Source organism: Amphiura filiformis, chromosome 6, assembly GCF_039555335.1.
Source record: "Amphiura filiformis chromosome 6, Afil_fr2py, whole genome shotgun sequence".
Lineage (NCBI taxonomy): Eukaryota > Metazoa > Echinodermata > Ophiuroidea > Amphilepidida > Amphiuridae > Amphiura > Amphiura filiformis.
In genome coordinates, this window is record NC_092633.1 from 13,918,433 (window position 1) to 13,933,765 (window position 15,333).

The 15,333-nt window shown below is 36.6% G+C and overlaps 1 protein-coding gene across 1 annotated transcript in view; it reads right to left on the bottom strand.

Annotated features, from left to right (window-relative positions):
* Window positions 1-15,333, bottom strand: part of LOC140155005 (uncharacterized) — a 92,266-nt gene that overhangs the window by 69,860 nt on the left and 7,073 nt on the right. The window contains exons 4-7 of the mRNA XM_072177675.1: window positions 10,501-10,715; window positions 9,377-9,536; window positions 2,743-2,957; window positions 1,705-1,861 (exon numbers count right to left, since the gene is read on the bottom strand). Coding sequence (XP_072033776.1) covers window positions 1,705-1,861; window positions 2,743-2,957; window positions 9,377-9,536; window positions 10,501-10,715 — 747 coding nt within the window. The remainder of the gene's footprint in view (window positions 1-1,704; window positions 1,862-2,742; window positions 2,958-9,376; window positions 9,537-10,500; window positions 10,716-15,333) is intronic.

Here is a 15,333-nt window from a genome sequence, read left to right on the forward strand (position 1 = left end):
CATAAGCAATTCAAATATATACATTTCAACTCATTATACATGGTGACCTGCAAGTTATACTGGGTCACTCAATGCATTGCTTATTACCAACTTACAGTAATAAACTGGAAGTAAACAACATTCATTTGGTTAGAGGATATGGAGAGCCAACTGACTTTGGAAGAAACCAAAATCACAGCTATTTGGTAATCTAGGAATATAGGGTGTCCCAAAGTATGTTAGATTTTTTACAATTCAACATATTTTGAACCTAAACATTTCCCCTCTAACCCATACAGAAAAAATATGTCCATATTTAGATTCCTCGTCAAATTTCCCTTCAGAAAATCTATATTTTGACTATGATAGGATAAGTAATTAAAATTTTACAGTAACTTTTAGATTTTGAAGACATCTGCATTACTTACTACAGTGTTTAATATGACAACGGGTAGTTTTGTATGGAAAAGTTTGTATTTTCTAGACTAAACCAATCATAAATTATTAAAAACAATTAGTAGAATTGTTTAGCTGTAAAAGTGTAAGGCCGTGAGTCGTGCAGATGCTAAATAGAGTCCAAATCCAATTTACAGCCTTTACAGAAGCAAATTACGCACTAAAAATACCAATCCCATAGAGTTTGTGTGTACCACATCCCCCACCACCACATCCCCCACCACCGCCACCCTGCCCATTCTGAATTCTATGAAGCACAGTGTCAGTATTAAAAAAAGTTCAAGTATTTCTTTTTACAGGGTTGAAAGTGCAATTTATTTAGCAATAAAATGAGACCACAAGCATGACAATACCTTCTTGCTTGACAGAGATATCATCATTTGTTTTAAGTCGACTTTGGCAAAATGTAACGTCGCCACCTTTTTTTGATGGCGAGCTCAAGACACACGACCGTATATCAAAGTAGACAGGCCTGTTTTTAAGAAATCCACAGCAAGTGTACAACAATTTTATATTTTCCTATGTAGTCCTCTAAAAAGGCAATTTGGTCAACTTTAAGCCTATGCTATGTGCTCTAAACCCAAGATTGCATAGGCCCAGACCTTTGAGGCACTACTAGCCCTACCACAGAGCCGCATTCAAACACATCCGAGACACGCTATACTCTGAGAACTGCTAAAACCCAGTGGCCACTCCAGCCGAGAAAAGCAGTGTTTGGAGTATAGCACGTCTAGCCTAGCCTGTTTAAAAAGTGGCTATATGATAGGGGTATGGGTAGAGTCCGAAGTTTTCCGTTTTACGGAAAACGGAAAAAAAATCATGGAATCGGAGGTACAACACGGAAAATGACATTTTTGTATCATGTGACAAAAATTGTTAAAAGTTAAGAGAAATAAATGTTAAAAACAATCATGAGTTGTGTATGTCAATTTTTATGATAAAATACTGTTTAATAATACCGAAATAAAGGTATATTACTAAGGCATGAAGCCCCTATATCCCTCCAAACATCGTAATAGTCGGCCTATTATCGTGAGAATATTCCAATCAGAGCATATTGATCGCGATATTGAACACTTTATTGTGACATTAACATCATTGTTTAAACATTTTAAGCTTTATTCATGACACGGATTTACAAATTTTACAACACGGAAAATGGATTTTAGAAAACGGTAAACTTCAGACTCTAGGTATGGGGCATAGCCTCTTTCTTGTTTGGTGGTCAGGTTTTAAGGTACACATAAAATAACTACTGTAATGTCTTACATGTTTCATATGTTACCGCAAACCCTGCACTTGCAATATTTCCATCTGAATAGAAATGTACCCATAAAGCATTGCCAGATGATATGTAGCGTGATGGTAAATTCTCCCCACAATATGAAGCGCTACGAGGTGCCATCCCATCGGCTCCATCCCGTATCTAGAAAGAAAGTTAAAGAATGAGTTTGTCAGTTTCATGAGATTTATTCCATTTTGCTAAGCTTTATTCCCCGGCTTTATTCTAATGCTCATATCACATGTTTCCTTCAATTAACAGCGAGTGTGAGATGCATGAACCCACATAATGGTAAAAGAGTATGTGATTAAGGGGAGCCAAAAATAATTTAAAAAAAATATATGTTTTTAAGTAAAAATATGAATAACATAAAGCAAATGAGAAATATAAGGAACTGTAAACTATTTCCCTTCATGGTCATGGCTAATCTTCACATAGAATATAGACACCCTAGTATATATTTACAGGGTGGCTCAAAATGAATAGCACCATTATGCCACTACATTCAACTGCAGTACCAGTATAGCATCAATGTTTGGTATCTTAAATTGAAGATTATAACAATTTTATAGCAAAGTTTACAGCACATATAAATATTTTAAATGTTGACTTTTGATGAGGCATATTTTGGAAATTAAGAAAATGACAAATTTTCAAGGCAAAATTCTGCAAAATAAAAGTACCCTGAACATTTATACATTGAGCTTTAGCAAAACATTGCCAAATACTCCATATGAGCACTTGCTTTTTAAGTCACAATGATGTTTGGTAAAAACAATAAGATACAAAGAAAATGCATATTGATCAGTGTACTCATTTGCCCTACTCAATTAACCTAAAACATGGTTAGGGTATTTTCAGAATGTCTCATAACTCACTGTAATGGTTTTCAGTGTAACTTCAAAATACCATGGAAACTGTCACATGGAATGGGTACAAACCATTTTGGGACACCCTGCACGCTACAGCCTCATGCACTACTATAAAGTGTATCATTTTCTAGTGTGAAATTTTCAGGAACTTACCTGAAGATAATCACTACACATTAAAGATGAATCTGGATCCTCAAGATCAAAGACAGTAAACTGCAGCCTTATGCTATTACCAGCTGGTACTTGGATGAGCCATACACATTCTGTGTTTAGTGGATAAGTATTGGGATATCTAGGAGACACAATAGAGCCTTCATGGGATGTCAATGTTCCACCACAGGGATTGCTTATTGGTTGGCCTGCATTACCTGAAATAGATGTGGACAAATCAAAGAGGTTGTAGAATTAAACTTCGGACCTGTCATGTTTGTGTGTTGCTCACTTTTTGGGTTCCTCGGGGATCTATCTTTTGGCCACTACGTTTCTCATGATACATTAATGACATTATTAACACTAACTTCAAATTCTCTTTCAATAATGTTTGCTGACGACTTTAGTCTCTGTGTAAACGGGTCCTATATTATTATACATGTTTTGAGTCCATTTTACACTAAAAAATACTTTTTTGAGTCCATTTTACACTACATGTAGAAAATACTTGCTTTGAGTCCATTTTACACTACATGTAGAAAATACTTGCTTTGAGTCCATTTTACACTAGAAAATACTTGCTTTGAGTCCATTTTACACTAGAAAATACTTGCTTTGAGTCCATTTTACACTAGAAAAATACTTGCTTTGAGTCCATTTTACACTAGAAAATACTTGCTTTGAGTCCATTTTACACTTGCTCTGAGTCCATTTTACACTAGAAAAATACTTGCTTTGAGTCCATTTTACACTAGAAAAATACTTGCTTTGAGTCCATTTTACACTAGAAAAATACTTGCTTTGAGTCCATTTTACACTAGCTTTTGGGTACAAGTCTTTATATGTGGGTGATATGCAACTTGAAATAACCTGAATTGTGCAGGTGTCCCCTCCATATTTCAAAATGCTTAATTCTTATGTTTTCTACTAATAATTTGCCTATGTTTCCAATTGAACATTTCAGGCATACGCCAAAGAGAATGTCATGAATACAAATATTATGAATATAGAAACTCTGTAGTTTTGTTTCTTTTCAAATATATTATGTACATGTACACCATATTTCTGTGTATGTGTCAGGCATGACATGCAAACAGGCACTGTCTACCTTTACAGACTTATAAGTCAATGGCAGCTTCACTAGCTTATAACACAATCTAAAACTTTTATTGGAATTTGACCTTGTTGCAAAATGGAATAAAGGTAATAATAGGAATTGGTCAACCATGTAGAGAACAAAACAAAATTTACCAGAAATGTCACTTGCATCGGTGAATGCTTATTAATCTACACAAAACTGGGCAATTTAGCTAGTAAAGGTTTTGTTTAATGAAAACAACAAAGCTTTATCATATTCAAAGCTGTAAGCAACACTTAAAACATGTAAAAGGCAACTTCTATTGAAAATAAAATATGAAAATGTTTTATGCTACATGCTAGAACAGACCCATCACCGTGCTGTTATGAATATGAATTATTCCATGAATTAGGGGCTCAATTTTTGCAACATGCACATCTTGGGCCATAAATTCATATTAATTATCTTTTATGAGTACAAAAATATTTTCTAATTTCTTATGTTTAATTAGTTCTGTGAAAATGATGGCATAAGTTCAGGAGTGCAGGAATCATTTAAAACCTGGTCAACCTAAGTTGATTTTCCTAGTCAGAGAGATCAGAGAAGGAAGTAAAAAAGGTTTTCGTATTAAGGCCCCCCCCCCCTCAAAAAAAAAGGTTTGTCTCATGTCCCCCACACACATTTGATTTCTGATGGTGAAAACATTCAAAATAAAATTTTATTTCAAAATTTTTATTTTATTTTTTTGTTTACAAACATGATTACACCTAAACAAGTTTATGACCAACAATATAAGCAGATCCTAAACAATGTATAACATTAACATATATGACAAAAATGCTTTTCATATTTTCTGAATTCTTTTGTATTTTGTAGTATCAAACAATGCCACTTTTTACATTTGGTAAAAGTACTAGACAAATTGAGGAGAAAATAACGCAATACCAAAGAGTAGAACTATAAAACATTGCAATTTTACTGGCTGTTTTGGCCATAGCAACAACAATGAGCATACAGTGGTATACGTCCATATACAATGTATATTTGGAATGATGTTGGAATTCAATTCAAGGGGCTTGATGATGACAGTGGTAAGATCCGTCGGCCAACCAAATTGTTTTGGTGCAAACAATTGTTTTGAAACTGGTTTAGAGTCAGATATAAACATAAACATGACCCTAAATGCGTACATTTAACACGGTTTGATAACTACTCTTTTTCATGAAAATGTGCATTTTTAACCTCTAATTAACATGTCACATGCCCGATCATGAAAACGTGCCCGATCATGAAAAAAACACCCATTTTCACACATTTTTGTTCATCACCATTGTACAAATATGTACTTGACTGGCCCTCAGGCCTTTGGACATAAATCAAAGCCAACAAAGAAACATTTACGCACAATGCCCACGGATTGATTGAACGATTGATTGATTGCATGTAGAATATGTATTTAGTAAGGCATCTTGAGTAATGCAGGGAGAGCGTGGCGCAATGGTTAGGGTACTTGCCTTTAGTGCATGAGGTCCCGGGTTCGATTCCCGGCGGTGGCGATTTGCTGGGATATTGACTTGGAAAAAAGTCTGAAATTAATTAGCAACATCTGTAGATTAAATTCAGACTTCCGCTCTCCCCATGGTTCATTTAGAATTGGGTAAATGAATCATGAAAGTACTCCGTCCTTCGGAGGGGACGTTAAGCCGTCGGTCCTGTGTGCAGAGAGCCATACCTGTACATGTATCTCGCAGCCAGTTTCGAAAAGAGTAGGGTGTTAACCCCTGACTGTTCCCAACCCGTCCCGGCGTTCAAATGGACCCCAATGGAAATAAGCTTCAATAGAGGCTTTCTTGGGTTATCCAGGGTTGTCACAACCCGAACAAATCAAACAAAGTGTGGTGACAGGTTGCATTGACTCTGGTCCATGAGGTCACAGGTTCAAGATTGTGGTGACTATTTACTGGGGTATTGATTTGGAAAGAAAAAACTTGGAATTTAATTTGTAGCATCTATATGTATATTATTATTTATACTTCTGCTCTCCACATGAAGAATTTGGAGTCGGGAAATGAACCAAAAGAACACTCTATCCTTCAGAGGGCCGGACATTAAGCTGTCAGTCCCATGAACAGAGAGCTAAACCTATTACAGTACATGTAGTTTGGAGTTATTAAATGGACACCATTTTATCTACAACTATAGAAGAAAAAAAAAAGAAAAGAAGCAAAACTAGGAAGTTGTATGATGATAGTGTCTATTACACAATCAAAACTTATTTTTCAATTGATTGATATAGATATTTAATTTGTAACAATGAAGTCTTTAATGGACGAAGGTGTTAAGGAAATAAATTGAGCCTGTTATTTCCTGTATTACCGTATTAAAGGGCATTTAAATGATCCACAGCCTCATCCCCCACTTTTCTCAAAAAAAGTTGAGATTTTTATATCACTGGAAACATCTGGCTACATAATGTTTATGTACAAAATATTTCTTGCAGATTAATTAGTTTAGCAAAGATATCGTGAAATTTGAATTTCGTTCTGGTGCACCAGAACGAAATTACAACGCATTGTCTATGGAGCAGTGTAATACACATAATCATGCATAACTTCATGAACATAAAATCGGAATCAACTGCAATTTTGGGAATAGGTTTTTTTCGTGGATATCTAATGAAAAATGACATAAATAGAGGATGCTAGGATCACGAAATACTCCTTTAAGGCTAGTGGGATGACAGGAGGCATAATTGTCCAGTTTTAGCCATTTAACTAAAAGCTGTAGTGAATTTCTTAATTATTAATAAATTGATCTTATAAAAAATGAATCAATGAAGCCAATAATTGCATATATTTTCAGGTCTTGTGGTTCTTGAGTTAAAGCCAATATTATATCAAATCAAAAGTTTTGGGTGTTTTCTTCAAAATCATGCACATAGGGCAGAAATGATTCAAATGACATTCCTTGTATCCAGCTTTGGGATCTCCTTTATACAACCCATACCATTCTTCTTGTGTGTCAGCTTTATTTGTCTTAATATCTGAGAAAAAACACACTAGGTCATGCTCCCTTCCAAACCACCTTAAATGACAGATATGATTATAATGATGGCAATAATACTCATTGTAATTCTGTCAATAACTACCATTTTAATTCTGTCTCTGATTAGTTTGTTTGTGTTTGTTTGGATGTGGTCCAATGCACACTACAAAATATCAAAACATACACCATCAATCTACTCCTGGTGACAGACAGTGACAGATATGAAATCAACCATGTAGCAATTCTTTGACATACTGTTACTTTCAATTTATGAATGTAAACCATGTTTAACCTTGAAAATGAACCAGTTAAACCACAATGTTATCTCTGCTACCTTTTAGTTAAGTCTGTCTTAATGAAATCAATAGACTGTGAGAATATGTCACCCTGCTATGATAATTGCCAAGTAATTTTTTTGTTATTTTGAGAACAAAGTAGAAAGTATAAAATATGTTTCATGGTGCAAGCATGCGCCAGTTTTGTACTCACCCTAATTATTTCTGATTATTCCCTTTTATTTGTCTCATTATCATTTGTTCTTGTGCAAAGATTGTTGAATAAATGCTTGAACCATATGCTGTACTTTGTTCTCAAAATTGTAAAAAAAAATGACTTGGGCAATTATTGTAGCAGGCTGATGAAAAGGAGTGTCTTTTAGGTAATTCCCACAGAGATTCTTACATACACAGTTCTCACAGTTGATTTTAGCTCTATGATTCAAACCTGATACAGTTCATTGGCTCATGAATGGTAAGATCTTGAGTTACATGATACACATAAATTTTATATATATTTTATAGTGCTAATTCATCAAGAATAAAGTGACTGCTGTTTTACAAATATCAACATCAATCCACTTGTCCACAGTTGCTTCTTTGGTGCAGACACTGAAGATGTTTAGTGCAAATCATGACTGTACTAGATTTGTGAATATCAAAACAGCAACAGGAGTTTGGGAATAAAGTCACAACTGACATCCCACCAACAATCGTGAGAAAACAGTGAAGGAAAAAAAACCCAGCAATTTCTCACCCCCTCCACACTGCACTAAGCTGGCTACAAATCTGCTTTTGAAGGATCAAATAGATTTTAATCCAAGATTTAACACTCAGATTTATGATCACACAATACGACAACATATGCACAAAAACAGCGGCATCGAGGGTCTATTTTGAGAGTATACTTGTTAAATTTCACATTTCCCATGACCATGTGACCAGTCGATGAGCCCTGAGATCCAGCGCGGTCATTGTTTTGTTTTGTTTTTGTTCGTTGGCTGCCCTATCAGGGTTTTTTTTCGATTTCAGCCCTGATAACATGCTAGGAACAGAGATGCCACTTGCTTGTTGAAAAAAATCAGGAAGTTGTGAAGCATAGCCACTCATTCATTGCCAAAAAAATCCTGAATTCTTGGCTAAAAATGGCAAAAATCTTTATTTTATGATGCTGCAAAAAATAAATAAATTATTGAGTATGACAGTGAGTAAGATATTTCAAAATGAATCAATGATTCAATACTCAAGAAGTATAAGAAAAGCTTTCGTGGCACCCAAGTCATATACCATTTTTGCTAGATTCAAGTGTATTAATTAGGTTGAAATTTCAGTTTGTGCAAAATAAAAACATTTTAATTTTTATTTGGCCTAGTTTTTAGTTATTAAAATAATATTTCACTGATTACGATTGAGAATAAATGCACAGAATTTTGCACAGTTGAACAGGCATCTGCTACATGTCTCTCCTCTCTGACATGATCGATAGAGGATAGTAACAACAAAATCCTATTGTTTATTTTCTAATTCTATGTCCATTTGCTGTTTAGTTTAAGAATAAACCTCTCAAAAAGCTATCATATCCAATGAGATGTTATGTCTTATTGTCAATATCAGTTGTTCAAAATCAAAAATATAATTAAAGTTCACATAAAATCAAATTCAACAACTCTTCATATACCTTTGTATGGGAGCCAAACGTTGTTAATTGGTGATGAATCCACACTTTTCCAGTCACGCGTCACGTCAACGCAAGTTAACGGAAGCGAGCATACGTGTTACGCGTGAGCGCGTAAAATTCGTCATGCCTGGAACTTGGTTTACATGTTGGAGAGATAGTGGCTAAACATTGCCGTTTTATTTTGCAGTTTCACTGCTTAGTGATCACCAATCTTCTTGTAGGCCTAAGATTGAGTGGCAATGACTAACTGACATGCCTCATGAAATAATCATGTGAATTAGACAATCTTTATATTGTTTTCAATGTTGAAAGGGATTCAATCATGTTTCGCCGTTGTTCATCACCGTTTAACAACTCGAGTCCCGCACGTCACTTAGCCGGCACGGACGCATCTGTGCCGTCTGCGTGGTTTACTTCACCCTTACAAAAGCTGGGTGGAATTGCTCTGAAGGTAAAAATAACCCAAATTCATCACTTTTAAAATGGTTTCCAAATTGGTATATCTTGCGGAAATCAAGTTCCAGATACTTCTTGTGCGCAGTATAATACACATACACTTACCTGTTTGTTGATAGATGGCTCTAAATCCCACGCCACCAATTGTATTATCTGCATTGAATAAGAGCCATAAAGATGATCCCGTAGAAATCACAGGATCTGGAGGGTCTACTCCACAATATTTTCCTATTAGCGTTGAGGATGCTGACAGGCCATCATATACCTAATAAAACAAATAGGTTTGAATTCGCTGTCGTAGTGCACGTTAGTAACCATTGGTTACTGCTCCAAGCCTTGGCCCATACACCTGTTCCGAATTTTGATATGCCATAGGCTTTGTGTTGTGATCATTTCGATCAGTGGTTCGTAACAAAGAAAGCGTGATCCAGTTGGCCTAGCAACGGTCATATTATAACATGCACTACGACAGCGAATACCATCAGGTAGTTACTATTTCACTTTTTTATGGTAGAAAATGATATTTAAAAAAATGCACAAAAATGTAACACCTCAAACAATTTAGTTACAACTTTCAGCAACAAAAAATAATAAATTATATTCCTTCTTGGAACTCTCTGAAAACAGATGAACTTTAGAAGGTTCCAGTCATTTCATACTCAACAATTAAGGCCCCATGTCACAGGGGAAAAATGGAAAACCACACATATTTCCCACCTTTTTGGCGCATTTAAGCTATTTTGTAGAATTCAGCACAAATTTGCTGTTTTGAATGATTTTACTGCGATCTAACAGGTGATTTAAGCAGATTAATTATAATTTGAAAAAATTTCGTAAAATCTACAGTGCTCAATGTCCTGTGATTTATCAAAAGTTAGCAGGATTTGTAGTGATCAGTCACAATTTAGTATGATTTGAAGTGATTGGTCACACTTTAGAATATCAGTTTTATGTAATTTACAGTTATTTTCACTATCTGGTCAAAGTTTGGCAATTTTCCTTTTTTCACCCTGTGACATGAGGCCTTCAACAATTTCCAACAAACCTACCTCAAATTCACCAGGATCCTTCATAGTTCATTAAATGGGAAAGGTTCTTATTCAGATACAAATAATCTGGTACTCACTCACAAATATTTCAATTTCAATAGGAATTAATTGAAATATTTCTGAGTGAGTACCAGATTATTTGGATCTGAAAAAGAACCTTTCCTACTTAAAAAAATGTACCTCAAGATAATCATAGCAAGTCCCACCAGATTCCTCCATATCAATATTTGTAATTTGGAGTGAGACATAGCTACCAGCTGCTGCTGTAATGGTCCATGCACATAAACCATTGTCTGGATATTTAGCAGGAAAATTGGGTGATACAATGATACCACGGCCACTGGCTGATGCTTCAAGTTCAAGTGTGGCATTGCAAGGCACAGGCTGAAATAATTCTGTTGGAATAAAAAATAATACTTATTTAGAGGCCGTCAGCGTGACATCATATGCCGCCATCTTGTGGGTACACACTGTGATGGTCGTTCGATCTCCATGCGTGAACAGCAAAATCACCGCGTTGATACGTGATAACAGCTGCGTGGCAAGCTGCGCCCTGCGCGTATTGTCCGACGCATGAACACACAGATCATTTGTACCCACAAGATGGCGAATGGCTGACGGCCTCTATTGTCAGTGGCAGCACCAAGGGTGTTATAGTCAGGTTTTCAGAATCGGTGGACACACTGGCGTAGTGGGGAAGCAAGAACCAGGGGAGGGCAATTTAATACATTATGGCTTTACATGTAAGGTTTTGGCTCTGTTGCAAGTGATCTCTGGTTCTGTGCTTAATATCCACTCTCTGCATTATTGCATTTGAATAAAGGTGCAGATTTAATTTAAAGATAAGTTGGTGAGGTTCATTGTCGAACCCCAACTTACTTGAGAAGCCTAGCTTCAAATTTGCTCACTAAGTAAACACAGCCAATCACGATGGGCGAGCGCATAAAATATTTGGTTAAAATTGCACTTCAACTCAATTTGAAAATAGACATTCAACCTTTTAAAGAGAGAGTTGACTCATCAAAATAACTATCATCCAAATCTAAACATCAACACAATATTTAACATGCGTTGCAAAATAAAAATAAAAAATTGATTTACTGAAAAACTATAAATGTTAAAAACTGTTTAATATGTACAACAACATCCAAAATTCCTGGACCTCAAAAACTATAGCAATGGACTCTAGCCTGGAATGTGTAACTACTGTGTGCAAATTTGAAGCTATACATGAAGATTTCTCAAGTAAACCTGCATGGTTTTAGACTTAAATTAATATAATTTAAAAGTAAATAATTATTAACATAAAAAAGTTCGTGTTGTGGTAATTATCACCTACATACGGTTGTAAACATCACTGACTGACATATTCAAAGTAGACATTGGTCTGAGATATGGTCTTAGAACTTAACTGAACAAAAAAGCTTCACCGTACAAGTTTTACTTTTCACATACACCCATCATATGTGTGTCATTGGCCCTTAGACGCCCGACTCAGACGTCGACACACACATCTGTATAAGGTTCTGCAGCAGCATGTCCTTTTGACATACTTGAGAACAGGTACTACAGTGGAAACTCATTATAACGAAGTTGTCAGGGACAGAGAAATTATTTCTTTATACCCAAATTTCGTTATATCAGGGTTGTAAAAACAATAAATAACAAAAGAATTTTGTATCTTGGTTCTGGAAAAATACTTCTTTATAACAGGGTTTTTCTTGTATCATATTTCGTTATAATGAGGTTTTACTGTACTTCGTTGAACTGGGTGGTATAAGAAGAGCAGACAGTGAAAACTCATGAATGAATCACAGGGGAGCAAAGCATGCAAAGCTGAGGACCTTACAAACCGGGCTTGCAGAGAACAATGATATTTCAAACAGTTAGGTCCAACTTTGGCTGAAAGACAATATCTAGCCAGGTCTGTCTACCATCAGGATGCTGTGCCCCCAGCAGGCTCCAAATTTCTGTAAATTCTGCATGCTCCTTTAGAGACTATTATGATACATGTATACAACCCTTTGTTTCCTGATCTTCATTTTGTTTGGATTTGTTTGTTTCTTCACTCTCCACTTTCTGTACCAGCAATCCAGCACTAACATTGACTTCACTTCACAGTCATCCTAGCATAGCTTATTAGGATTAAGCCAATCAATCAATTCTGGAAATCCTGCCTCTTAATTTCAGGTGCACCACTGCTCAGCAGTGTAAATCTATCTACATGTATATCACCATTTCACAACATTACTTAGTATTAACACAACTAATCTACTACAGTACCATCACTGTACACTAAGACTGGCATTTTCGGGCGGTCTCGCGGGTAACCGCCCAAGATTACATAACTCGGGCAGGAAATACCCTGCCCGGGTACCCGAAACTAGACCTAAATGCTAGGACCATTCATGGTTGACCTAAAAAAAAAATGCATGTTGTTTTGTGTTTTTAATATGAAAATTGATACTTTATTTCATGTCATACTCTATAAATTCAATTTTTTGCAATTTCGGGTAACCAATTACCCGCCCAGGTACCCGGGCACAAAATTACCCGAAAATGTCAGGCCTACTGTACACACAACTACTACTGTCCTGGGACCCTACTCTTTTCGATAAGGCCTCCGCCTGCAACTTTTTACGTGCTCAGGTTCGACTCGTCCGAACTCGGAAGAGAATATGATTGTGAAATTTCCGACCTGTGAGCAACAAGGATCGGGCAGGATGGGGTTTTGAACCATGAACCATGCCACCTCGCCCACCAAGTACAAAGTTACTAGGACTAGAGTAGTTCGTAACGCAAACTTAAAAAACTGGGCAAAACAGACACATCATTTATCGTATCGGTGCTGCCCGTTGTGCAGAGCTACTACGGGGTATGGGTTCCCTGTAGGACTAGAGTACAGTACGTAGTCTACATAGATACATAGAGCAGTCCAGTGTAGTATGTTAGCCCGAGGTACTCACACCTCCGTCACTACGATTTCCACTGGCCTTCTCCGTACAAAGGTCTGAGGCAACTTTAAACATACTATTGGCAAAAGACATTATTGCCAAACAATATAGAATACAATGTAGAACATTCGACGTCAACTACTCAAAATATTGGAGAAATATGCTCACCAAACATTGGGAAAGTACGCAATCCAATTCCCATTCAAACAGGTGGGAAACTGAAAGTGCATAATCCTGGCCAGATTTTTAATGAAGAAAAGAGATGCAGGAAGTCTTTATAGTGTTATTTTTAAGGATTTTATCACAAAACTGAACATGTGAGTACTTTTATGAATGCAGGGTGAACCTTTGAAACTGTGACTTGAGTTCAGTGCGGCTGCCTCTTCTTCTTCTTCTTCTTCCTTATAAGTGCCTCCCTCATATGTATGAGTATTATCGCACTTTTCATGTACAGACAAGCTGTACTTATTTTTACTCTGGAACCTAGAGTAGATGAGTGTATTTTGAAGTACAGTCAACATGACCGGGATGATCCCCTGCTCTTTTCGAATAGCCTGTGACATTCTTTAACGTGCACACTACATTAATGTGAGAAATTATGCATGTACACGGACCGACAGCTTAAAGTGCCCTCCGAAGCACTAAGCAAGTAGAGTGAAGTGTCTTGCTCAAGGACACTAAGAGCCGGACCTGGGATTCGAACCCTTGACCCTTGGGTTCACAGTCCTATGCCTTAACCGCTAGGCCACGCTCTCCTCTGTGTGTAAGAAAGGAACAACTGGGGCCATGATGAGTCGGGCTAGTAGTTTGTTTGTTTGTTTACCCAGGTTGATCCATGGGAAATCCATGGACCGTTCCAAGCTCTTACTAAAAAAAAGCCTGGATAGCCAGCGTAAGCTAATAAAATGCATGCTGGCCTAGATAGCTTTGATTATAAACAAAGCAAGAAATGGAAGATAATAGCAAGGAATAGGACATGTAGGAAAAAGTAGGTATGAGAGGCAAACCTTAGTTAACACATTTGCTAGTCAGCCAAATTCGCCTAGACCGGGACCCAAACTAGTCCTGCCAGCAAAACTTCAGTCTTTATCATAATGACATCTACGGTCCTGAAGTCATGCAGCGGTATGTAGGGATGCACGATACTGTACGTTTAAGAAATCCAAACTTCAAGCATCAAGAAATATACCTTGTATTTGTCAGTTTTACCTCAGAGATGCTGTAGACCCTTTCTACACAGTGTAGAAATATCAAAAGTAGAATGCTGCTCAATATGATAAATCCAAATCTTGAAAATTATTAAAGACAATTTGCAGAGCAATATTTTGACCACTTTTGCACTAAGTAAATTACTCCCATGCAGATTGCAGGTTTTGCCAACTCAAGGAATTTTGAACCCACCCAAAAGATAAGATCAGTGTAGATCAATTATCTCAACTTTGTGAGTATAGACTAGTACAGTGGGATTAAAATCATCAGTGCACGCCCAAACTCTGGTACAATGGGATTAAAATCATCAGTGCATGCCAAACTGTCCTTGAGAGAGTTCCTCAGCTACATCCTTAGAGCCCAAAATGAGCCCACATTGGTGATGTTTCTTATTTGTGGAATAGATGTTAATAGAGGGAACTGTAACTCGGTATGCCGAGTTACAGTTACTGGAACTAGGGCCCAAACACAATACATATTTACATAGAAATTTAAAAGAACATATTGGACAGGCTGGTCAAGGAAACCTACATAAATATGTTTTCTATACTTGACCCAAATATATGATTTTTTATGGTGATGAGACACCTGCACATGGAATTTTAGAGGGATTTTGATAGCAGTTCCATTAAAAAAAGCTGCTATCATCATCATCATCTTCCAATACTGTGCAGAAGCCAGAAACCTCATCATGAGACTAAGATCTAGAAACACCACCGAAATGCTGTTGGGGAATTTTGCTAGCAGAATTTGTTTGATGAAAGTCAATCTTTGACAAGATGTAACTTTGCTACAGAAAGTGCTATGACAAAAAGGTTTTCAGTTTTGGCTGTCTTTACTCAAGGGCTTG